We start from the raw sequence: 25,601 nt of genomic DNA, 5'->3' as shown, positions 1-25,601 counted from the left end.
GGAACTCAACCAATTCCATCAAGGAAAGACTAAAGGGGCAACTTGGATGTTGGCCCTAGAAGCGAACTTTGCTAGCTTTGGGTACTGTGGGTTCTAGAGCAACGCTGGCTCTGCCCATCCTTTCCTCCCTCTGCCCAAGGCGGGGTCAGCCTGCCCCTTTGTCCCGGAAGCAGGCACGTGGCCTTTGGAGGTGCGCCAGAAGACTGGACCCCTCCTCCAGCAAGGACGCCCTCTTGTGGGACGTTGGGGGGGCTGCTCTGTCTTTCCACGCTTCTGGGGTTGAGATCCGTCTCCCTCCAGTTGTGAGCCACTTTGAAGTAGCCTCCACACCCAGTGTGGAGCCCAGTGCGGGGTTTGAACTCATGACCCTGAGTCAAGAGTCGGATGCTCAACCAACTGAGCCAGCCTGTGAGCCACTGCGGATACAAAGGATCGTGCGAGCGCGGACCACTGTGGCTTCCTGAGATACCTAAAAGGAGGCCGGGGCGAGCTTGTTCTCCGGCCGGCTCTTCAACCTGATGGCGGCTGTAGGGGACGGGCAACGACTGCGTTTCTACCCTTCTAACATCTTACTAAGCGCCGACTACGTGCGCGAGCACCCAGACCCACTGAGCGCAGCCTCAACCCTCCAGGGGCCCCTGCGGCCCGGTCGCGGGCGGCGGGTCCGGGGCGCGGAGTCGAGGCCCCGCCCCGCGCCTGCCCCGGATTGATCTTCCCTCGCGGATCAGCCGCTTTCTGCAGGCTCTCCCTCCGGCGGCCGCTCCCTCCGTCCGGGGCTCACCGCCCTGTCGCCGGGACCTCGCGTACCAAGGACCCCCGCGCCGGCTCCCCGGCACGTGCCTCTCCGTCTCCGCCTCGTCGGGATTCTGCGGGAACCCACGGCAACGCGACACAGAACTGACGTCTAACCAGGAAATGACGTAAACAAGGGCACACATGCACCCAACCCATTTTGTCCCTGATCAGGCCCCGTAACTAGGCGTTTCGGCCGCCCCTCGAGGGCCCGCCCCCAGAGCCAGTTTGGGCAATCCTGGCGACGACGCCGGTGACGTCACGGTAACCGCGGCCAGTCAGGAGGCCGCACGGTACGCGGCCCTCATGCGCTTCCGTCGCCTGGGAGGAAGAGGCGTTGTCGCGCCTGCGCAGGACCTCTGACCACCGGCTTGCGGCGCGTGGAGGCTGCTCCGATCCGCGCGCTTTAACTCGGCTTCGGCTCCTGGCGGCTGCCGCGGCGCGCGGCGGTCGCGCGCCATGTCGTGGCTCTTCGGGATCAAGGGTCCCAAGGGCGAAGGCGCGGGGCCACCGCTGTCCCTGCCGCCCGCTCAGCCTGGGGCCGAGGGCGGCGGGGACCGTGGCGCGGGGGATCGGCCGGCGCCCAAGGACAAATGGAGCAACTTTGACCCCACGGGCCTGGAGCGCGCAGCCAAGGCGGCGCGAGAGCTGGAGCATTCGCGTGAGTGCGGCGGCGAGGGTGGGGCCCGGTCTGGGGTGGGGCCAGGGGAGCTCGGGGCTCCTCCGCGGAGAGCCAGTCCACCGAGCCTCCGGGCATGCCGGGTCCTAGGGCGCAGTTAGCTCCGCAGTCGTCTGAGGGGTAGGCGGCTCCCTGCAGTCCCACTTGCCGGGTGAGGAAACTGGTCTACAGGAGTAAACCTGGCCAGAGCCACCTTGCGTGCGGGGAGGTGGGGGGTACCAGCACCCTTGGCACCTTCCAAGCTGTCGAGCGTCCTTCAGTGAGGAACTGGTGCAGATGCGATTTTGAGAGGTCACAGGTAGCAGGTGCCCGGGCTGGAGCCTGGTCTTCAGTTACTGTCGAGTAGGGAAGCTCCTTGGGCCTCTTGCTGCCTCCACGTGGCCAGAGCGTGGCCAGATCCGGTCCGTGTGTGCTGTTAGCAATTGTCCACTTGAGAAGGGAAGTACAGTTGAGGGCTATTGGTTTTATGGAAAATACAGCAGCTTTGTGCTTATTTTTGAAAAGCATTAGCGTTCAGATTGAAGGGGTCTGTAATGCAATGCAGGTGAGTCTGTCCTGGCCCCTCCAGGTAGCCTTCCTGACTTAGGGCCCTCAAGGCACGGTAATTGGCTGGACCTTCACTAATCCTACCTCCTTTCCTCCCATCTTTTGTCTTATTGGCTTAATGATTTGTTCTAGGATGTAGTCTAAGTGTTTGAGAACCTAGAATGTAGAAGACAGCGAATAAACACTGATTGAAAGAACGCAATAGTTCTCAGATTTCTGCTTAAGCAGAGATGCCCTTTTTTCAAAGGAGGCTGTATTAAGAAACCATGTTATAAACAGGTATAAAGGAGAATCTGTTTGAGGAGGGAGAGGCCTGGCACGTTGTGGTTCAGTCCCTGCCCTTCCCCAGGGGCTGCAGGAACATCCTGGTGCAAGGGTGCCTGACCCTCAGATCCCCAGAGGGACATTAAAACATCTGGATATTTGGGCCTGGGCTTAGGATGGCCTGTTGACTTAGGCCTGCTGGAAGACCATCCTTCTCAGACTAGGTGTATTGAGTTTGCAAGGTAATTTCAGTTATCGGGTTGGGTTGAGAAACCCACGTTGGGCTGGGCATCAGGGCACCTCAGATGATGACAGACTTTGAACATGTGACCCAATTTGTTGTTAAGGGCTTAGTGGGGGTGGCACCTTTCTGCCCCAGCTCCGGTGACATTTCATTAACTCAATCGTACACAGAATTTCAGAGTTTTCCCACTTTTGGAAGCTGAATCCTACTATCCCCAAATCCTTGCAGTTATGGGGGCCTTTGTGAATAGCCTTGAGTGTGCCTGAGGGGAGGCAGCTGAGGGGCCTCTCTTCCTCATCTGATCATGCCTCTGAATAGCTCCCATGTCTTTGGTACCAGGTGCCCCACAGCTACTCCCCCAGAATATTCTCCACCTGGCCCCCAGGGGCCACTGTCTGGGGGGACCATACCCATAAATAAAATCTAAAAAAAAAAAAAAGATTTTATTTATTTTACAGAGGGCAATAGAGTACCAGCAGGGGGAGCAGCAGAGGGAGGGAGAGAGAAGCAGGCTCCCCACTGAGCAGGGAGCCCCATGCGGGGCCCGATCCCAGGACCCTTGGATCATGACCTGAGCTGAAGGCAGACGCCTAACCAACTGAGCCACCTGGGCGCCCTACATCCAATGATTCTGTTCTAAGTGTGACCTCTACTTCATTTAATTTTTTTTTAAAGGTTTTATTTACTTATTTATTTGACAGAGAGACACAGCGAGAGAGGGAACACAAGCAGGGGGAGTGGGAGAGGGAGAAGCAGGCTTCCCGTGGAGCAGGGAGCCCGATGCGGGGCTCGATCCCAGGACCCTGGGATTATGACCTGAGCCGAAGGCAGACGCTTAATGACTGAGCCACCCAGGTGCCCTTCATTTAATTTTTAAAATTTTTTTTACATTTTAAGTAATCTCTATACCCACCAGGGGGGCTCAGACTCACAAACCCAAGATCACGAGTCGCATGCCCATCCAGCTGAGCTAGGCTGGAGCCCCTCTACTTCATTTTGTTCCTGCCATCCTTCCTGGCCTAACTACTGGCCAGTGGGAGAGGTTTTGCCTTGCTGAACCACCTCTTCCTGTCCCCAACCCCTTCTTCCCAGGGTGCCTTTTGCCTCTCTGCTCAACAGCCCCTCTCCAAAACCTGTCTTCTTGGTACTCACTGCTCTCTCCAGGCAAACCAAGATGCCCTCAGCTGCTACCCTGTAATATGACTGCCTGCTCTGTCCTTTAGGTCCAGCCCGATGCTCCTTCATCCCCTAAGTCTCTGGGCCTTCCTTGGAGGTCAGAGCAGCACATTTGGCCTTGAGCTCTCTGAGTGCTCCAGTCCATGTGTCTGTACACTCCATAAAGGTGGAGGTGTAAGAGGCTCCAGCCCGTATGTCCGTACACTCCGTGAGGGTGCAGGTGTAAGAGGCTCCAGCCCGTGTGTCCGTACACTCCGTGAGGGTGCAGGTGTAAGAGGCTCCAGCCCGTGTGTCCGTACACTCCGTGAGGGTGGAGGTGTAAGAGGCTCCAGCCCGTGTGTCCGTACACTCCGTGAGGGTGGAGGTGTAAGAGGCTCCAGCCCGTGTGTCCGTACACTCCGTGAGGGTGCAGGTGTAAGAGGCTCCAGCCCGTGTGTCCGTACACTCCGTGAGGGTGGAGGTGTAAGAGGCTCCAGCCCGTGTGTCCGTACACTCCATGAGGGTGGAGGTGTAAGAGGCTCCAGCCCGTGTGTCCGTACACTCCGTGAGGGTGGAGGTGTAAGAGGCTCCAGCCCGTGTGTCCGTACACTCCATGAAGGTGCAGGTGTAAGAGGCTCCAGCCCGTGTGTCCGTACACTCCGTGAGGGTGCAGGTGTAAGAGGCTCCAGCCCGTGTGTCCGTACATCCATGAGGGTGCAGGTGTAAGAGGCTCCAGCCCATGTGTCCGTACACTCCATAAAGGTGGAGGTGTAAAGGGCTCCAGCCCGTGTGTCCGTACATCCATGAGGGTGGAGGTGTAAAGGGCTCCAGCCCGTGTGTCCATACACTCCATGAAGGTGCAGGTGTAAGAGGCTCCAGCCCGTGTGTCCGTACATCCATGAGGGTGGAGGTGTAAGAGGCTCCAGCCCGTGTGTCCGTACACTCCGTGAGGGTGCAGGTGTAAGAGGCTCCAGCCCGTGTGTCCGTACACTCCGTGAGGGTGGAGGTGTAAGAGGCTCCAGCCCGTGTGTCCGTACACTCCGTGAGGGTGGAGGTGTAAGAGGCTCCAGCCCGTGTGTCCGTACATCCATGAGGGTGGAGGTGTAAGAGGCTCCAGCCCGTGTGTCCGTACACTCCGTGAGGGTGGAGGTGTAAGAGGCTCCAGCCCGTGTGTCCGTACACTCCATGAGGGTGGAGGTGTAAGAGGCTCCAGCCCGTGTGTCCGTACACTCCGTGAGGGTGGAGGTGTAAGAGGCTCCAGCCCGTGTGTCCGTACACTCCGTGAGGGTGGAGGTGTAAGAGGCTCCAGCCCGTGTGTCCGTACACTCCGTGAGGGTGCAGGTGTAAGAGGCTCCAGCCCGTGTGTCCGTACACTCCGTGAGGGTGGAGGTGTAAGAGGCTCCAGCCCGTGTGTCCGTACACTCCGTGAGGGTGCAGGTGTAAGAGGCTCCAGCCCGTGTGTCCGTACACTCCGTGAGGGTGCAGGTGTAAGAGGCTCCAGCCCGTGTGTCCGTACACTCCGTGAGGGTGGAGGTGTAAGAGGCTCCAGCCCGTGTGTCCGTACACTCCGTGAAGGTGCAGGTGTAAGAGTCCCTTGCCTGTAGGAGGAGCTACATTAGTGCTTTGGAATGCATGGCTCCTGTTAGATGACTTCAAGGTGCTAAGTTACCGTTGGCAGTGTTGAAGTTGTAGCTTGTGGTTAGTGGGACACGTGGGTGCCAGGCACTGTGCTGAGGTTACCTGCTCTCACATTTCCCTCTCTCGAGAGTCAGTGGCTGAGGGATCTCTAATTGCCCCATTTTCAGGTGAGGTTAACCTGGCTGACTAAAGTCATGCTGTGAGTGACAAGGGCAGCTGGGACCTGGTCTCAGCATTGTCACCCTGAGGCACCCACGTTCCTGTCTGCTGCAGCAGGACGAGCACTGTTGTACTTTCACTCCCTCCTGCTCAGAAGGGGCTCCTAGAGTCTGTTCGAGCCTTGGCTTTGTGGCTTCCCAAGTTTACGGGGAAGGATGTGGGACCCTGGCGCCTTTGTGCCGCCCCTCCTCGGGCTCCTGTGCCTCTGATCGCCAGAGACCCAGGGGAGAGCCTTGTAGTGAGGTGTGGGAGGCCGTGTCAGCTCAATCCTGACTGGCTCTGAAGGTCCTTCCGAGGCTCAGGCACTATGTGCTCTCCACACCGCTGGCCCTAGTGGACCATCAGATACCGCAGCTTCCTCCCCGTCCATCTCAGCGTGTGAGGGTGCTCACAGACCTGCACACAGAAGTCATGCTCTAGGTAATGGTGCGTTTGCCGCAGCTTGGGCGTGATGGGTACTGGGGTCTGCAACTTACTTCAAAGGCTTCAGAAAGTAAGGTCACGGGGCTCAGGTGGAAGGATAGGTGTGTGGTACACAAAGGGAGAAAACCAGGTACGTTGTTTCATCAGGGAGCTGGGTTCACAGGGATTCCCTACTTTCCTTCCATACTGTTACGTATTAGGATATTTCTTTATAGTAAAATCTCATGTATGGGAGAACTGTGTCATCACCAAAATATTTGAGAAGCCAGATGCATGGGCTTTTTGGCTAGGAGAGCACCAGAAGTTAGCTTTTTTTTCAGAACACTCAAGTATTGGTGGATATGAATTGCACCTTATGAATAAAATACACACAGAAAAGCTTTATAATGTGTGTGTTTGTAACACAAGGTCTGTGAAGAGCCATCATTCTGTGTGCATTGGCTTATTTTTAACTTGTTTACTTGCTATTCATTGTACTACTTGCATGTGTTTGATAGCAGGTTAATAATAATAGATATCGGGGACTTAAGAGAAATGTACGTACCACGAAAAATAAGGTATTCTAGCTACAGGCTGCTTTTTGTTTAATCGGGACCGTGACTGCCATGTTGACCCTCCTACTCTCAACTAGCGTGGGGCAGCCTTTCTGATAGCTCTCTGGGACGTGACAGCTGCTGGGGGGGTAAGGTCTTGTGTGTGGGGCTTTCTGTTGGGAGTGGAGCAGACATAGGTGAGGAGAAGGGGGCAGTGGTCTCGGAGGACGGGGTCACCAAACAAGATCTGGTCCAGGAATGAGGGTGGGCACGTGTGTTTTCTGGTCGAGGTGAGCTGTGGCCTCCCTGAAAGCCCCTGGCACACAGGAGTGCTTGCCTGGTGCCCAAGTGTCCTAATACCCACTCTCTCCCTCTGCCCCACAGGACATGCCAAGGAGGCCCTGAGTCTCGCACAGATGCAGGAGCAGACGCTGCAGCTGGAACAACAGTCCAAGGTCAAAGTGAGTCGTGGGGCTGGTGCCGGCTGAGGCAGGCCACGTCCCTGTGGCGGAGGGACGACCGCAAAGAGAAAGTGCATGTGGGCGGTGGGCACAGGGCGGGTTCCTCAGACATCTCCTTTCTTGGATTTGCCTTCATGCTTGTGGTTAAGAGGGAAACAGGAGGAGGTCAAAGACGCGCTGGTTTGTGGCCTGAGTCCTGGCAGCAGAACCACCTGGAAGGGCTGCTGTGGGTGAGGACCATCTGGTCTCCCCAAGGGAGGTGCTTACCTGTTTTCCCTGCATTCGGCAGGACCTCTATGCTGAGCACATAGCAAGCGTAGAAAAGACACAGGCTCTGCCGTCTGTCGTTGGCTGTTGTAAAGCGTAGTCCAAAAGTGAGCACGTGGGGCGCCTGGGTGGCTAAGTTGTTAAGCGTCTGCCTTTGGCTCAGGTCATGATCTCAGGGATCAAGCCCCGCATGAGGCTCCCTGCTCACTGGGGAGTCTGCTTCTCCCTCTGCCCCTCCCCCTGCTTGTGCCCTCGTTCGCTCTCTCTCAAATAGTCCTTTAAAAATCTGTATTTATTTGGGGCGCCTGGGTGGCTCAGTCGGTTAAGCGACTGCCTTCGGCTCAGGTCATGATCCCAGGGTCCTGGGGTCAAGCCCCGCATCAGGCTCCCTGCTCTGTGGGAAGCCTGCCTCTCCCTCTCCCACTCCCCCTGCTTGTGTTCCCTCTCTCGCTGTGTCTCTCTCTGTCAAATAAATAACTAAAATCTTAAAAAAAAAAAACAAACAACAAAAGTGAGCACGTGACATAAGCCACCGTGGAAACAATGTTGGGGAAGGGAGTGACAGACACCCCAGGAGACCATCTTGCTCCTTTGCAGCCCAGCCCTGTTTTCCTGGCACTTCACTACTTGTGGTCTGGGTCGCCCTGGGCCTTGGTGCCCATGCAGCTGGGAGCTGACGGGCATGTGGGGTGCTGGTCTAGGCTGTGTTTTTTGGATGCCCCTCCTGCTCCTGTCCAGCCCCTTTGGAGCCTACCTGGGAAAGGGTTGTTGAGGCAGTGTGAGCCCTGAGCCTCAGAGTCCTGAGAGGGGGGCCCCACCAGCTCTGGACTTGCAACCACTGGTGTGTTCTACAGGAATACGAGGCCGCTGTGGAGCAGCTGAAGAGTGAGCAGATCCGCGTGCAGGCTGAAGAAAGGAGGAAGACTCTGAATGAGGAGACGAGGCAGCACCAGGCCGTAAGGACCACATGGCCCCACGGGCACAGGGTGACCAGGGTGGAGCGCTGGTGGGGCACACCATGGCCCCAAAATTCAGTCTGGGTCTGTTACCCATCGAGACTCTGGGATGACCTTGTGCAAATATCAAAAGCCCGTGGATCCCTCCGTGCTGAGCGTGACGGGGAGCACACGTGTACCAAGCGTGTGTGCTCATTAACAGCAGGTAGAGGTGGGTGGCTTATCTGGGGGCCCAGCACCCAGTAAAGTCTGGATTCAGATGTTGGTTTCAGGCCGTCCACCAGCTTTTTCAGCTGAGCTGTATTCACACTGCCCTCTTCCTCCCTAGAGGGCCCAGTACCAAGACAAGCTGGCCCGGCAGCGCTATGAGGACCAGCTGAAGCAGCAGGTGAGCTTAGCACATTTACATGGGAGGGGAGCTGCCTCTGTCCTCCCCGAGAGCACAGGCATATTTGGGGGCAGCTGTTGGGCCAGAATTCAGAGTTGTTTTACCAGCGGTAGGTGCTAGGTCCCAGGGACGCACACACACACGGGACACACGGGCCTCCAGGCTCTGGCTGTGGTGAGGGTTCTTCTGGGTGAGAACCTGGGAACCTGGCTGTGACAAGTTCATGGTAGAGGTGGTTTCCAAATGCTTGTACCTGTTTGGGCATTCCAAGGAAACCCAGCCATCAAAAAGCATGAACCTTACCACTTGCTATGACGTGGATGGAGCTAGAATATATTGGACTAAGTGAAATAAGTCTGTCAGAGAAAGCGTGATTTCGTTCATATGCGGAATTTAAGAATCAAAACAGATGAACATAGGGGAAGGGGGGAAAGCAAAGGAGAGAAGGAAACAAACCATAAGAGACTCTGAATGATAGGAAACAAACTTAGGGTCCCTGGAGGGAGGGGTGGGGGAGGGGCTAGGTGGGCGACGGGGATGGAGGAGACACTCGTGACGGGTACAGGTGTTGGGTGTAAGTGATGAGCCACCGAATTCTGGTGAGGGCGATATTGCACTGTATGCTAACTAGAATTTAAATAAAATTTCTTTTAAAAATGTAAATTTAACAGGGGAAAGACAATGTTTTGAGGACAGCTGTGAGTCTGGACTAGAGGTGCCCAGAGGTCTATCCTGTGGCGGAACTGTGCTAGAGGCGGGAGCTGCTGCGCCGCCCACCCCCCCCAGTGCATGTGTGCATATGTCCTGGGTGGGGTTCACACCTGCCTGCCAAGGGCTGTGGAGTGTGTAGGCCCCGGGGCATCATTCCCAGAGAGGTTTGGAGCCCCCGGGGGCAGCAGAAGCTTCCCCACAGGCTGGAGCAGCTCATCTCTTAGATTGATTGTTGATCATTTCCTAATATATTTTTTAAAGTTTTATTTATTTGTTTTAACGAGAGTGCGCGTGCATGAGCGGAGGTGGGGAGGCAGAAGGAGGAGGAGAGACTCGGGCAGTCTACCTGCTGAGTGCAGAGCCCGACATGGGGCTCCATCCCACCACCCTGAGATCATGACCTGAGCCGAAACCAAGAGTTGGATGCTCAACTGACTGAGCCACCCAGGCGCCCCAGATCAGTTTACTAATTTTGAAAGCTTTTCCCTTTCCCCTGTGGCTTCTCAGCAACTTCTCAATGAGGAGAATTTACGGAAGCAGGAGGAGTCGGTGCAGAAGCAGGAGGCCATGCGGCGAGGTAGAGTTGGGCTTTGGGGGCTATGTCCTTGGAGCCGCCCTAGGCTCGAGAAAGGCCCCTGGGGAAAGCAGGCTGTAGGCACGGATACACGTTGCTTCAGGCACTTTGATCCCCAAGCAACATTTCCAAGACTCTCGATAGGAGCTCTGCGTTCCTTGGTTGGGACTTTGTAGCAGAAGCCTAGGCAGGCCGGGCATTCCCCCAGGGTCTGGGAGGAGGGTTGCCTGGGCCTCACTGGAAGGATTAGGGAGCCGTGGGCTGAACACCCTCCTCCTGCCCTTTCCCTGGGCAGCCACTGTGGAACGGGAGATGGAGCTGCGGCACAAGAACGAGATGCTGCGGGTAGAGGCTGAGGCCCGGGCTCGGGCCAAGGCGGAGCGCGAGAATGCAGACATCATTCGTGAGCAGATCCGCTTGAAGGCTGCCGAGCACCGCCAGACCATCCTGGAGTCCATCCGGTGAGGGCCGGTCCCCACAGGCCCCTAGCACAGCCCTTCACGTGTGCCAGGAGGCCCTCCGTCAGTGCATTGGCAGGAGGCGGCCTCTCAGCAGGTCCTCCCGGGTGCTGACCTTCAGGGCTGACCTTCAACGCCCTTGCCCTTTCTCCAACCAAGGGCCTAGATCGTTCTCCCCGGTCACATCGCTGCTTCCTCTCCAGGACAGCCGGCACCCTGTTTGGGGAAGGATTCCGTACCTTCGTGACAGACTGGGACAAAGTGACAGCCACGGTAAACACTGCTGCTGCGTCTTCCTGCTTGTGGCCTGTGTCAGGGTCGCCGTTGGGTCATGTGCCTGCCCTCAGTGGTGGGAAGTGTGCCAGGCAGGTCCAAGGGGTAAGCATTCGCTGCTTCTCTTCCCTCCCGCCCCCTGCTGTGAAAACCGGATGCGGCGCGGCCTCTGGGTATGGGACGCAGGGAGCAATTCAGTGTTAACACTGGCGGTAGGTTTTTTAACCTTTGGGCTGGAATATGTGGGAAGAGGTGCTAGAGCTTCAGTTTCCCTCTTCCTTAGAAGTGCTGCCCTTTGGAAAGTGTAACTGGAAATCTGCCTGGCAGCCTCAAGGGTGGGGCCCAGCTAAAACTCCAGGGGCGCCCCGGAGATGTGGCCATGAACCCCTTTAAACCATGCTCCTATAAGGGTTCCCACCCTCTAGCGGGAAGCGGAGGGCAGCCAACAAGGCTGTAGGACTCCAGGCACACATTCTAAGGCCCTGTGGTCTGTGCCCTGTGCCACGTGGCTGCTTAGCACTCAGGGTGGAGGGGAGGGCTTCAGCCAGGACTGGTTCCCAAAAAGCCCACCAATTCTGCAAGTACTTCCTAATGTCAGCATTGGGCCGGGCACCGCTCTAGGCTGCACAGTGTGACTTGGCACCTGCTCATGTGGTACTGATGCCCTAACAAAGGGTGAGACAAGTAACCATGCTGACCATGAGCGTCCCTGTGCACCCACATTCCTGGCCTACTGGCTTCTGAAGCCCTTTCTGCAAGTGCCCTGCTTTGGGCATAGTTCTAATCTCTTTCTGGAGACAGTGAGAAGCAGCAGGGGAGGTCAGGCTGTGCCTCAAGGAAAGCAGGGACTGGACTACCGGGGGAGGGCCAGGATGCCAGTTGAGGAAACCGGCAGCTAGTGAGACTGCTGGCTCTTTTCTTTTTTTTTTAAGATTTGATTTATTTATTGGAGGGAGGGAGCACAAGGTGGGGGAGGGGCAGAGGGAGAGGGAGAAGCAGGTTCCTTGCTGAGCAGGGAGCCCCATGTGGGGCTCCATCCCAGGACCCTGGGATCACGACCTGAGCCAAAGGCAGACGCTCAACCGACTGAGCCACCCAGGCAACCCCTCCCCCAGAGTGTTTTTTTTTTTTTTTTAAAGATTTTATTTTATTTGAGAGAGAGAATGAGATAGAGCGAGCATGAGAGGGGGGAGGGACAGAGGGAGAAGCAGACTCCCTGCTGAGCAGGGAGCCCGATGCGGGACTCGATCCCAGGACTCCAGGATCATGACCTGAGCCGAAGGCAGTCGCTTAACCAACTGAGCCACCCAGGTGCCCCCCCCAGCGTGTTTTAAAGGCGTTCTGACTGCTCGTGTGGTCTGAGCACCCTGTGCACTCAGATCTTTCCAGACTTTTCCAGCTGTTGTGAACATCTATGTTGAATCTCTGTTGAATCTCATGTCCATCTTCAGTCTGGGATCCTCACCTGCCCGGGGCAGTGTTGTGGGCTGACAGTCAGTCCTGGCCTGCCCCCGACAGAGCTCCTTGGTGGGGAATCCAGGCACAGGACAGGCTGAGCAGGAAAATGCCCCTTGGCCATCCTTCCTATTTGATCAGCTGCTCATGAGTCAAGAGTTTACCTTCCCAGCAAGCTGGGTAGACCCACGGAGGGGTGGTCATTGGAGAGCGCTGGGCGATGTCAGAGGTTGCTGGATTCTTGGGGCCGGCCCAGCCCCACCTCCCCCATCACAGGCCTCTTGTTCCTGTCATTGTAGTCACCACCTGGTCTCCTGGAACCTCGTTCCTGTGGTCTTAGAGAGTCCTTGCTTCCCCCTGCAGCAGCCCGGCTGTTTGTCTTGTAGGGAAGACGTTTCAGTTTCGTTTCCAGGTGTTGGCATACTTTCCAGGAATCTCTTGTAGTTCTTGGTCACCTGCCCTGTAATTGTGCTTCCACCACAGTGTTCGATTCTGTCTCCTATGAGCCTCAGGGTCTCTCTGTCTCTTTGTAGCTGGGGCTCCTGTTGCCTGGAAGCTTCCCTAATTCTCCTGGAGTGCATCCTCCAGTAGCTTTCTGAGAAAGGGTGGTTATGATAAGCCTTTTGATACCGCGTCTGTCTGGAAATATCTGCGGTCATGCGAAATTGAGCGCCAGCTAGGACGCTGCTCTGTGACCCTTGCCGTCACCTTGCATGGGATGGGATGGGGGGGGGCGTGGTGCCGACTGCTCACAGCCTGGTGCGGGATTGGTGGGTTCCGCCTGCCTTCCCGCTGCCCCGCTCTAGGTGGCTGGGCTGACGCTGCTGGCCGTCGGAGTCTATTCTGCCAAGAACGCCACGTCTGTTGCTGGACGGTACATTGAGGCCCGGCTGGGGAAGCCGTCCCTGGTGAGGGAGACCTCTCGTGTCACTGTGCTGGAGGCTCTGAGGCATCCCGTGCAGGTGATGGTGGGCCCCGTCCTCCCTGGAGTGGCACGTCCTTCCCAGTTCTTTCTGGCATTTCAGCCAGGTTGTGAACACGTGTCTTCATTTTCCCCTCTTTACCCAAATACTGTCTATTCTCTCTGGCATGTTGGATTTGATTGTGGCTTTCTTCTCTCTGATGCTGTTCTGGGAGCCTGTCCACATCAGCACTGAGGAGACCCTCACCCTAGTCCACTCGGTCACCTCTGTGGATTTGTTAATGTGACTGTCCCCCTGGGTAGATTTTGGGTTGTTTACAAAATCCTGGGGCTCCTGTGTGCCATCGTCCTGTGAGAGAAGTTGCTGGAAGCAGCACAGTGTGAGCTTCCTTCCTCGAGGGGAGCCAGGCTTTCTGCCCGGCTTGATGTCCTCCCACGGGCTGTGGCTGGATCTCCATAGTGATCACTGTGGGTAACTGAGAAAATAAAGATCGGTAAAGAATCTTTTTCTTTTTTTTAAGATTTTATTTATTTGAGGGAGAGAGAGGATGAGCTGGGGTGGGGGGGGCGGGGCGTAGGAGCAGAGGGAGAAGCAGGCTCCTCACCGAGCAGGGATCCCGATGTGGGGCTCCATCCCAGGACCCCTGAGCCAAAGGCAGACCCTTAACTGACTGAGCGCCCCAGGCGCCCCTAAATCAGTAAATAATCTGAAGGGGCTCCTGGGTGGCTCAGTCAGTTAAGCATTTGGCTCTTGACTTCATCTCAGGTCATGATCTCAGTGTCGTGGGATCGAGCCCCACGCCGGGTTCCCTGCTGCGGACTTGTGCGCTCTCTCTGTAAGTCGCCTAGGCCAGTAGCACAGACAGCCTCGTAGGCCCCCTGTCCAGAGTGGGAGTGGGGCCCAGTCACATGTGGCCTGGAGTGTGAGTGCCGCGGCAGTTCTGTTCCCACGTGGCAGTCTAGCTGCTCCCGGCGCTCCGTGCCTGGGTCGTGGGCTCTGCTGATAAGCTTGACTGTCCCCATGTTGTGCCCCCCCCATAGGTCAGCAGGCGGCTCCTCAGTAAGCCTCAGGACGCACTGGAGGGCGTCGTCCTCAGTGTAAGTGGTGCTGCCCATCTGGGGGCTGTAATAGGCTTTGGGGTGGGAGGTGCTCTTCTGCCCATGGAGGTTTTCTACAGGATGGGGCTGCTTTTCATTCCTTTTTTTTTTTTTTTTTTAAGATTATTTATTTATTTATTTGACGGAGAGACACAGCGAGAGAGGGAACACAAGCAGGGGGAGTGGGAGAGGGAGAAGCAGGCCTCCCGCCGAGCAGGGAGCCCGATGTGGGGCTCGATCCCAGGACCCTGGGATCATGACCTGAGCCGAAGGCAGACACCTAACGACTGAGCCACCCGGGCGCCCCAGCTTTTCATTCCTAAAGTAGAATGCCTGGGGTAAGCTGCCTCTTGGGGCTGCCAGACAGGCAGCAGAGTGTCCCCCAGCCTGCCATGTCCCCTGGCAGCCCAGCCTGGAAGCACGGGTGCGGGACATTGCCATAGCGACGAGGAACACCAAGAAGAACCACAGCGTGTACAGGAACATCCTGATGTACGGGCCTCCGGGGACTGGCAAGACCCTGTTTGCCAAGGTGAGGGCGCACGGCCGCACAGGGGGTGGGTGCCATGGGCAGAGGCTGCAGCTGTGGCTCTTAGGGATGGGCCACGTGGGGGGGGCAGCTTTCCAGGCAAGGGGCATCCCAGCAGTACCTGGTGGGGGCCAGACTCAGTGCATGTGAAGGGGAGGAGAGTAAACAGGCTTTGCCCTCCACCCCCACCCCTGCCCCTCTCTCGCCTAGAAACTTGCGCTGCACTCAGGCATGGACTATGCCATCATGACAGGCGGGGATGTGGCCCCCATGGGGCGGGACGGCGTGACTGCCATGCACAAGGTCTTCGACTGGGCCAGTACCAGCCGGCGAGGGTGAGCCGGGCCCCTCCTGGGATGGCCCCCTGCGTGCATGCGCTTGCATGGCCCGGGTTCCTAGCGGCCACCGGAGCGCCAGCTGGGGGGTGGGTTTGGGGGGCGGTGTCGGTGACTTCCCCTGCAGCTTGTCTCCATGGTTGTGCACAAGGCTGGAATACTCTGGGGTTGGGAGTCCAAGGGAGAAATTCACCCCGGGAATAGATTCCTGGTGGCTTGTGCTCATCACGGGAGCCTCGCTTTTAACACATTGAAGACGAGCGGCTGCCAGCCCCGATACTAAATTTAGTGCCAAATTAGGATGTTTGGCACAAACCAGTCGCTTCCCCGCAGCACTGGCACTGGGCATTCCCCTGTCGGGTCTGGGGTCCCCAACCACTACTGAGGTTAGCCGGCACTTTGTGTTCCTGAAACTGAGTTTAGTTTTAGCGTGCTCAGCGCCTTAGTGTGCAGCTGGGCGGCCCTCACCCACTTCTTGTTCGTCCTTTTCCCTTCACAGCCTCCTTCTCTTTGTGGATGAAGCGGACGCCTTCCTCAGGAAGCGAGCGACTGTGAGTATTCTGGAAGCTTCTATCTGGCCTGCTGGGCCCAGCCGGCTGTAGGTGAGCGGTCAGGAGTGGTGTCCAGCGGCCGCGTTTGTGCTTTACGGGGAGGTTGCTGGTCACTCACAATGATGTCTGACCCAGACCTGCTTCTCAGCTGCACTTTCTTCATAAATTTGGTCTGAAAAGCAGGAATTGATCCTGGGGTGTCTTTAAAGTCTTCCTTGAAGGGCGCCTGCGTGGCTCAGTTGGTTAAGCGACTGCCTTCGGCTCGGGTCATGATCCTGGAGTCCCGGGATCGAGTCCCGCATCGGGCTCCCTGCTTGGCAAGGAGTCTGCTTCTCCCTCTGACCCTCCTCCCTCTCATGCTCTCTGTCTCTCATTCTCTCCCTCTCTCTCAAATAAATAAATAAAATCTTTAAAAAAATAAAATAAAATAAAGTCTTCCTTGAAGTTAAGTCTCATGGAGACCCTGTTGTGTGGGGCTCTCAGAGGGATGGAGTGGCGCCTTTGTTTAACTTCCCCCGGCTGCCTCCCATCTGATGCCAGAACTTTGTCCACAGGAGAAGATCAGCGAGGACCTCAGGGCCACCCTGAATGCGTTCCTGCATCGGACGGGACAGCACAGCAGCAAGTGAGGGCCACCCGCCGGTGCGAAGTCCCTTTGCAGAGGGAAACTGAGGCTCTGCTTGAGCTCACACGGCTGCTGTGGGGCGGGGCTGGAACAGGGCAGGCACACTTGCCTGGGCGATGGGAAGGGCCGGTCGGGGTGCAAGGGGGGGTTTTTGTGGAAACTTCTGAGAAGATGTGCTGGGGAGTCTCAGGAGAGCCAGGCGCAAGTCCTCGCCCACAGGTCACTGCACTTGGCATCTCTGCTGGCCCTCCATTGATGGGCTGTAGGGGTGGTCACCCTATGGCCAGGTGCCCTGGGGCATAGGTTGCTCTGGAAAGGGGCTCGCTGCTTCTGAATCCCCTCATCTTGCCCTCTTGCATTGTTGAGGGCCCTCCAGTCCTGTGCCCACTAGTCATCCAGGGGGCACGTAGCCCCGCCAGTCAGCTGTGTGGCCCCCCAGTCATATGCTTCCCCCTTGCCTGCCATGGCTACTGCCAGCAGAGACCCCCGCCCCTACTCGGACTCCCTGAGAGTCTGGGCCAGGTTCCTGCTGAGTTGGCCCTTCTGCTCAACTAGCTGAACCCCAGACCCTGCAGCTCAGGTTGGGGACAAAGAGAAGGAGGCTGTGAAGGGAAAAGGACGAACAAGAAGTGGGTAAGGGCCGCCCACCTGCAACCTGAGCTGCAGGGTCTGGGGTTCAGCTAGTTGAGCAGCAGAGGTCTCAGACCGTGGGGTCCCTGTTCCTCCACACAGCAAAGCTTCAATGGCCACCCCATCAGGCTGGGCCCTCGGTCAGTGGAGAGGTGTTCGAGGGAGGGATGGGTAGCAGAGGGCAGTGCTGGGCCTTCCTGGGTTTTTCAGGTTAAAAAGCTGCCAAATAGATTCTCCTAGAAAATTGTCCTGTGTGGGTTTAAGAGGCTCCCTGCCTTGGGGGCCAGTGCCCAGGTCAGGCAGCCCCTTAGCCCCTGCTCTGCGCTGGCTTCAGGTTCATGCTGGTCCTGGCCAGCAACCAGCCCGAGCAGTTTGACTGGGCCGTCAACGACCGCATTGACGAGATGGTCCGCTTCGACCTGCCCCAGCGGGAGGAGCGGGAGCGCCTGGTGAGGATGTATTTCGACAAGTACGTTCTGAAGCCAGCCACAGAAGGAAAGCAGTAAGTGTGCTGATGGCCTGAGCACTGGGGGGCCCTCTGTACCCCACCAGCTCCTGGCCCCGGTGCTACACTCCCATCCTAACCCTGTGGGTCCACATGGGGGTCGGGTGCGCACCTGCGGGCCCCCGTGCCTCCTGCTTTTTGCCAGGTTTTTGACTCAGTGGCCCGTCATCACAAACAAGCTAGCATCTCCATCCTTTTCTGCTACGTGAAGTCTCTTAACAGTTTGGGGCTTTTGAGGAATGGAGGCTGCAGTCAGGCCCTGGAGAGTGAGGGGCTGTGGTGGTGGCTGCAGACCTTGGCTGAGCTTTGTTCACTCTGAGGTGGTCGTGGCAGTCTCGGAGGTGACTCCCCGTTGTTCACTACTCACCCCGACTCCCGGGAGCCGGGCCCCTCGCCAGCACACAGCAAGGCCCCCGTTCTGTAGGAGTCACCAGGCGATGGGGGAGCCCTCCACATTCTGTCCCGGCCACCCTCACTCATTGCTCTGTCCACAGTGTTCCATATAGGCAAAGGCGGATCTATTTTTAACCATCTCCAGGGAGCCGGATCTCGCAGCAGCACTGACCTGAATCCCTCCTGTCGCTGGTGGCAGTGAGAGCCGTGTTCTGTTCTAGGACGGGCTTTGCCTGCCCGTGCTGTCCCTCTGTTGCCGGAGCCCTTGCGTTCCACTATCTGGGCCTCCTTTCTCCTTTGCACCCGGCGGGCCCCAGGACCCCCACCCCCACCCCAGCCTCCCAGTGGCCCGTTCTGGTCTGACTATAGTCCAAACACTGGTTGTGGTCTGAGTTTCTGAGTCCTTTTTTCCATGGGTGTTTTTTTTTTTTTTTTTTTTTTAAGATTTTATTTATTGAGAGAATGAGAGAGAGCATGAGGGGGTGAGGGTCAGAGGGAGAAGCAGACTCCCCGCTGAGCAGGGAGCCCGATGTGGGACTCGATCCCAGGACTCCAGGATCATGACCTGAGCCGAAGGCAGTCACCCAACCAACTGAGCCACCCAGGTGCCCCTTTTCCATGGGTGTTTGACTGATTGTCCTGGTCTTTAGCCAGACCTGACAGACATCCTATACTCCACACGGGAGCACCACGTGGGAATTTCTCCTTCACAGGCGCTTGAAGCTAGCTCAGTTTGACTACGGGAGGAAGTGTTCGGAGATTGCACGCCTGACGGAGGGCATGTCGGGCCGGGAGATCTCCCAGCTTGCTGTGGCCTGGCAGGTGAGCTGGGGACGTGCTCCCTACTACAGGTGTGAGCTTGACCGATAGGGAAATCCTGAGTCATCGGAGGGTAACCAGTGCTGGCCCCTGCTCCCCCCCACCCCCCAGGGTGTTTCTGTTGAAGGGTTTTCTGCACCCAGATGTCATGCCCTGTCCTGCATTCTAGCCACCACCTGCTTCTGCCTGCCCCCACCCCCACACACACGCACGCAGGGAGGGTGTGGAGACGTGTCACTAGCTTTGGGTATTATGGCCTACCTCCTTGTCATTGTGGTTTTGGTCCAAATCAGATAGGGCTCTGGAATCAGGTGGGGTTTCCTGGAAATGAGCCGAGTGTCACATGGGCATCAAGGTCCCACAGGCTCAGGCTTGATGTCTTGGGAATGTCTGGAGTCTGTCCCAAGCTGGGGCCTAGCACATTTGGGGCAGGCGATTCTGTAGTTGGGGGATAGGGGACACAGGGGCACATGGAGCATCACGTGAGCCGAAGGTGGGCTCACCAGAGGGCAAATGAGATGAGGAACCAAGGAGTGAATCTGGTCTGATAAGGGGTTGGGCATCTCCTTCCTAGCTCTTCACCAGATGGAGACCGTCGGTGTTGAGGATTGTCTGCTCCACGCATGATCGGGTTTGCTGTGGGGTCTTGAGGGCAGCATAGAGCACATGGGTTGAGTTGACTTTATCCTTGTGCTGTGGCCCAGGGCACACGGCCCAGAGTGGTTCTTGTCATTCCCCACACCCAGTTTCCTCCTGAGATGTCCACAGGGCCCCCACCCCCACCCCCCAGGGCAGGGGAGCCGGTTGACCCCCAGGAGTCCTGGGTGCAGACATCCAGAAAGCATTTGCAGGGTGGCGATTGCTGAGAGGGGAAAAGCCCTATCAGGTGGAGGTGCCGAGGAGCTCCTGTCCGCCGGCCAGCCCTCGGCTTTGTGTCGGCATCATGGCCTCTGTGGGGCCTGCACTCAGATCTGTCTGGGGCTACCTGACGATCCCACCACAAGAAACGTAACAGTGCTGTGAAGTGAACATGTGTTTGTTAATTAGGCATCTACTTGGATTTGAATGCGGTAGCTTGGATACACAGAGGGACTGTACTAGTCAGAGTGAGCTGGGCTGTGTGCTGTAACAGCTCCAGACTGTAAACTGTCCCCACCTGGATCAGCGGGTGCTCTGCTCCGGGCCACCCTTCCTCAGGACCGAGGCCTCATGACGCTGGCTCTGTTTCCATAATCAGCAGGGTGGAGGATAGGATGTCTGTCAGCTTGGGCTGCTCTAACAGTACCACAGCCCAGGGGGCCTAAACATAACATTCATTTTCCAAGGTTGTGAAGGCAGGAAGTCCCGGGTCAGGGTGCCAGCATGGTGGAGTTCTGATGGTGGCCCCCTTCCTGCCTTTTGGATGGTGATTTTCAGAGCTGGTTGTTGGGCTTGCTCCTGCCTGTCCTGCCCCTCCTTCCAGGCTGGACTGCCTGGGGGGCCCTCATGCACTTGTTCCCTGAAGCCCATGCTGCTTCTACGATGGTTTTATCAATGGAGTTCCTGCTGCCTCTTACCACTTGGTTGTGGGAATTCACCGCGTTGTTAGCATTATTTTTTAAACAAAATTTACCATTTTAACCGTTTTTAGGTACACAGATGAATGGCATTAAGTACATTCACATTGTTGTGCAACCATCACCACCATCTGTCTCCAGGACATTTTCATCTTCCTAAGCTGAAATGTCATCCCATTAAACACTAACCACCCCGCCATCCCCCCCCCATTTCCTGGCTTCTGTACTTCCACTTTCTGTGAATGTGACTCCTCTAGGTAGTGCATGTGAGTGGAACCATGCAGTATTTGTCCTTTTGTGACTGACTGACTTCATTCAGCATAATGTTCTTAAGGTGCATCCATGTTGTACCATGTGTCAGCATTTCTTCCGTAGAATCATAATCCATTGTGGATATATTTCATTTTGTTAATCCCTTCATCCACGGAGATGGACGTTTGGGTGGTTGCTGTGAACATGGGTGTGCGGCTGAAACCCCACTCTTCACCCGGAAGGGAAATTACTAGATCATGTGATGAACTGTCTTAATGTTTAAGAAGCTGCTGTGCCATTTCCTACAGTGGTCGCACACTTTACATCCCCCCAGAAGTGCACACAAGTTGGTTTCTCACCCCCTCATCAACACTTGTGATTTTCTGTTTTTTGGATAGTAGCCATTCTAGTGGATGTGAAGTGATCTCATTGTGACTTGAATTGCCTTTTCCCTGATGATTAGTGATGTGGGTATCTTGTGTGCTTTTTGGCCATGTATATGTTTTCTTAGAGAAATGTCTATTCATGTCCTTTGCCCATATTTGAATCAGGTGGTTTTCTGTTGAGTTTTAGGAGTTCTTTATGTATTGTGGATACTAACCCTTTATCAGATACGTGATTTACAGATATTTCCTAGCCTTCAGTGAGTTGCTTTTTTACTCTTTATTTGGTTGATAATGTCCTTTGATGCACAAAAGGTGTGTTTTGTTTTGTTGTAAGATTTTATTTTTGAGTAATCTCTACACCCAACATGGGGCTCAAATTCACCACCCAGAGATCAAGAGTCCCATGCGCCACTGACTGAGCCAGCAGAGTGGCCCCCCTCCCCCCCCTTTTTTTTTAAGATTTTGATGCATAAAAGATTTTAAGATTTTATTTATTTGAGACAGAGAGCACAAACGGGGGGAGGGGCAGAGGGAGAGGGAGAAGCAGACTCCCCGATGTGCAGGGAGCCCAATGCAGGGCTCGATCCCAGGACCCCAGGACCATGACCTGAGCCGAAGGCAGACGCTCACCCGAATGAGCCACCCAGGTGCCCCTGTACAAAAGATTTTAATTTTGATATAGTCCAATTTGTCAGTTTTGTTTGTCACTTATGCTTTCAGTGTCGTAGACAAGAAATCATCGCTAAATCCAGTGTCTGGAAGCTTACCCTATTTTTTTTTTTTTTTTTTTTAGTAGCTTTGTAATTTGAGGTCTTACATTTAGGTGTGATTCATTTTTTTTTCTTAAATTTTATTTATTTGAGAGTGAGAGTGAGAGTGAGCAAGAGGGAGAGAGCGCACGAGTAGCAGGGGGTGGGGGGTGGGGCAGAGGCAGAGGGAGAAGCAGACTCCCTGCTGAGCAGGGAGCCTGACATGGGACTCGATCCCAGAACCCTGAGATCATGACCTGAGCCGAAGGCAGACGCTTAACTAACTGAGCCACCCAGGCGCCCCGGTGTGATTCATTTTTAGTTAAGTTTTGTGTGTGGGATAGGGCAGGTAGGGGTCCACCTTCATTCTTTTTTGCATGTGGATATCCAGTGTTCCCAGCACCATTGTTTGGAAAAGACTGTCCTCTCCCTATTGAATGGTCTTGGCATCCTTGTTGGAAATCATCCGACCACACATGTGAGGGTTTCTAGGCTCTCCATTCTACCCCATCAGTCTGTATAACTGCCCTTACGCCAGTACCACATTGATTTTGTTACTGTAGCTTTGTAGTAGATTTTAAAATCAGGAAATGTGAGACCTGAAAATCTTATCCAAGACTGTTTTGGCTCTTTGGCCTCCGTTGAGATTCTATATGAATTTTAGGATGGATTTTTTTTTTTTTTTTTTGCAAAAAACATCATTGGGATTTTTTTTTTTTTTTTTTAAAGATTTTATTTATTTATTTGAGAGAGAGAATGAGATAGAGCATGAGAGGGTCAGAGGGAGAAGCAGACTCCCCGCTGAGCAGGGAGCCCGATGCGGGACTCGATCCCGGGACTCCAGGATCATGACCTGAGCCGAAGGCAGTCACTTAACCAACTGAGCCACCCAGGTGCCCCATTGGGATTTTTGATAGGGATTGCAGTGAACCTGTAGATCACTTTGGATGGTAATGACATCGTAACAAGTTTAAGTCTTCCAACATATGAACGTGGATATCTTTCTAATTTTGAGATCTTTAATTCCTTTCAGCAGTATTCTGTAGTTCTTAATGTAGAACTCTTTGGCCTTGGTTAAGTTAATTCCTAAGTATTTTCTTCTTTCTGATGCTATTGTAAATGGAATTTTCTTAATTTCTTTTTTTTTTTAATGTTTTTTTTTTTTTTTTTTTTTTTTATTCATGAGAGTCAGAGAGAGAGAGAGAGAGAGAGGCAGAGGCAGAGGGAGAGGGAGAAGCAGGCTCCCCGCCTAGCAGGGAGCCCGATGCGGGACTCGATCCCAGGACCCCGGGATCATGACCCGAGCCGAAGGCAGACGCTTAACCATCTGAGCCACCCAGGCGCCCTAATTTTCTTAATTTCTTAATTTCCTTTCCAGATGGTTCATTATTACCATATAGAAACACAAATGGTTTTTTGTTTTTAAGATCTTATTAGAGAGCGAGAGAGAGCATGCGTGCACACAAGCAGAAGGAGCTGTAGAGGGAGAGGGAAAAGCAGACTCCCTGCTGATCAGGGAGCCCAATATGGGGCTCAATCCCAGGACCTAGAGATCATGACCTGAGCCAAAGGCAGACGCTTAACTGACCTAAGCTACCCAGGTGCCCCAAAACACAAATGATTTTTGTGTGTTAATTTTGTGTCCTGCAAATTTGCTGAATTTGCTTATTAGTTTTATTTTTTAATCACAGCCCTGAGATCAAGATGTGACCTGAGATCAAGAGCCAGACACTTAACCGACTGAACGACCCACGCACCCCTAGTTATTAGTTTTAACTTTCGAGGGGAATCTTTAGGGTTTACTACATATAAGAATATATCATCTTCAAACAGATAATTTTACTTCTTCCCTGCCAATTTGGATCCCTTTTATTTCTTTTTCTTGCCTAATTGCTCTGGCTACGACTTCCACTACTGTGTTGAATAGAAGTGGTGAGAGTGGGCATCCTTGACTTGTTCCTTATCTCAGAGGAAAAGCTCTCAGTCTTTCACCATTGATAATCTATTTGCTGTGGGTTGTTCATAAATGACCTTTAGAACGTTAAGGAAATTTTCCTCCATCCCTAGTTTATTGTTTTCACCAAGAAAGGGTGTTGAACGTTGCAACTGCCATTTTCTGCATCAGTTGAGATGATCGTGTGGTTTGTCTTTCATTCTATTAACGTGGTGCATCACGTTGATTAATTTTCCTGTAAGCATCATCCTTGAGTCCAGGGCTTGCCTTTTTTTTTTTTTTTTTTTTTTTTAATGAAGTTTGCTATGTTTCAGTAATTTTAGGCTCACAGGAAAGTTGCAAGGTTAGCATGGAGCTTCCCCCACTGTGGTGTGACTCCTCTCACTGGGCACATTTGCCATGTCACTGTGGACTCCACCTCGGACCTGATGTTTTCCAGGACTCCCTCCAAAGTCCCCCATCTCGTTCAGTTGCCATGTCTGCTTGGGCTCCTCTGGGCTGTGACAGTTTTCACATGTCTCGTTTTTGATGATCCTGGCAGTTTTGAGGAGTGCTGGTCAGGTGTTACAGAGATTGTCCTTCTGATGTTTTTCTCACAGTTAGACTGAGATTGTGGGTTTTGGGAGAAGACCCCAGAGATGAGGTGCCCTTCTGGTCACGTCCTGACAGGGGACACGTGACGTCTGTACAACATCACAGGGATGTTGACCTGGTTAAGGTGGTGCCCGCCAGGTTTCTCCATGGTAAAGTTACTCGTTTCCCCTTTTCCTCATTTCTTTGGAAGCCCATTGCTAAGTCCAGCCATCCCTCAATAGGGATCCTGGCCCCCTTGGGCAGATATGTCTGCTCAGATACTCTGGGATTCTGGAAGGGGATCCTGCACTCCCTCTACCTTCCTACCAGGGAAGCTTCCAGCTGCTTTGGGTGCTGAGCGTTCAGGGGCAGTTGGGCCTAGCGGGTTACTTTCTGACCAAGCTAGAATTGCTGGGGGTTCCTGGGGAGCTCTCTTCCTAGGGGTCCTGCCCTCCCCTCAGTGTCAGAATGAACCCCCCCCCCCCCCCCGCCGGCCTATGGTGGTTCTGTTATCTGTGCCCTGGCCCTGAGGGTAGTTTTGCTCTCTGTGAATTAGGGGCCTTCCAGGTCTGCGTTGGGGGTGCTGAGCTGCTTCCTGACAGCTGGCCTCAGACTTTCTATTTTTAGAAAGTCATTGAGAAACTCGGTGATGCAAGAACATGGCACTTGTGCCAACTGGGGATGTGGGCAGGGCCATGGGCATTGCAGGGACGGTGGCTGCCATGGGCTGTGGATTCCCTTGTAAGCACGCATGCATGTGTACGCTCCTGCACACACACGGGAGCAAAGCATGTTCTGCTGGCATGTTGGCATGTGTGTGTTCTGCTGGGAGGCCGCGCCCCTCCTGAGACTGAGCACAGGCCTGTGGTAGAGGGTACGGGCCAGCAATCCTCTTAATGGACTCAACATCCCAGTCTTCACTGCCACCCCTTCAGGTTCTGGAGGGCATCTCCAAGAGGCGAGCTCATGGGTGGGGCCAGCTAGGCTGCCTTATCCCTGGGTCTGGCCCTGTTGTGCAGGTGGGTGGTTCCTGGTGACCGGTGGGGCCCAGGGGCTGAAAGCCTGGGGTGGGAGACCCTTTTTCCCCTGCAGGTAGCCCCTGTGCGTGCCCTGCATCAGTGTTCTCTTTCCCTGCCAGGCCATGGCGTATGCCTCCGAGGATGGGTTCCTCACTGAGGCCATGATGGATGCCCGGGTCCAGGATGCCATCCAGCAGCACCAGCAGAAGATGCAGTGGCTGAAGGCTGAGGGAGCCAGGCCTAAGGGTGACCAGCCCCTGCCCCCAAGTACACAGGCTGAGTGAGCTGGGCCTGGATACCCAGGGGGCGGCACATTGGCCAGGTGGCCCTGCCAGGAAGAAGCACCAAGATGCCCACTTCCCCCAGTGATGGGCCTACACAGCTGCCCACCTCAGCATTTTTAAATATTCCTCGGGTCGGGGCCAGGACAGCATTAAAGGCCTCTGCTTGGGAGCGGCTGCGGTTGTAGCGTCTTTGTGGGAGGGCTGGTCCTCTGTACCCCGGGCTTTTCCCTTCAGGCTGTGGTGCTTGTTGGGTGGTCCAGACTGGGGCCGTCACCTGACCCCCAGGACACTGCTGGGAGATGTGAGTCTCTAAGCCAGGCCCAGTGCTGGGGGGAAGCACTGTCCCCATGCGCAGGGACAGTGGTCCAGCTGGTACTGCTGGTTC

At 55.0% G+C, this 25,601-nt stretch overlaps 1 protein-coding gene across 4 annotated transcripts; it reads left to right on the top strand.

The window, feature by feature from the left end:
* Positions 1-1,138: 1,138 nt before the first annotated feature.
* On the top strand, positions 1,139-25,385 carry LOC118534063 (ATPase family AAA domain-containing protein 3A). 4 transcript variants are annotated; one of them, XM_036089605.2, is made up of 16 exons: positions 1,139-1,453; positions 6,878-6,954; positions 8,076-8,177; positions 8,506-8,565; positions 9,784-9,853; positions 10,146-10,311; positions 10,512-10,581; positions 12,843-12,998; positions 14,000-14,056; positions 14,463-14,588; positions 14,796-14,920; positions 15,420-15,471; positions 16,026-16,096; positions 17,061-17,228; positions 18,338-18,446; positions 25,052-25,385. In XM_036089605.2, the coding sequence occupies exons 1-16, from the start codon at positions 1,252-1,254 to the stop codon at positions 25,214-25,216; spliced, it is 1,776 nt and encodes a 591-aa protein (XP_035945498.2). In that variant the 5' UTR covers positions 1,139-1,251; the 3' UTR covers positions 25,217-25,385. The 4 variants fall into 4 exon arrangements, with proteins under 4 accessions (XP_035945498.2, XP_077930048.1, XP_077930049.1 ...); XM_078073922.1 differs by lacking the exon at positions 25,052-25,385 and adding an exon at positions 23,940-24,390; XM_078073923.1 differs by lacking the exon at positions 12,843-12,998.
* Positions 25,386-25,601: the final 216 nt, after the last annotated feature.

This window comes from Halichoerus grypus, chromosome 5 (assembly GCF_964656455.1).
Source record: "Halichoerus grypus chromosome 5, mHalGry1.hap1.1, whole genome shotgun sequence".
Lineage (NCBI taxonomy): Eukaryota > Metazoa > Chordata > Mammalia > Carnivora > Phocidae > Halichoerus > Halichoerus grypus.
This window is presented reverse-complemented; position numbering and strand designations above follow the sequence as displayed.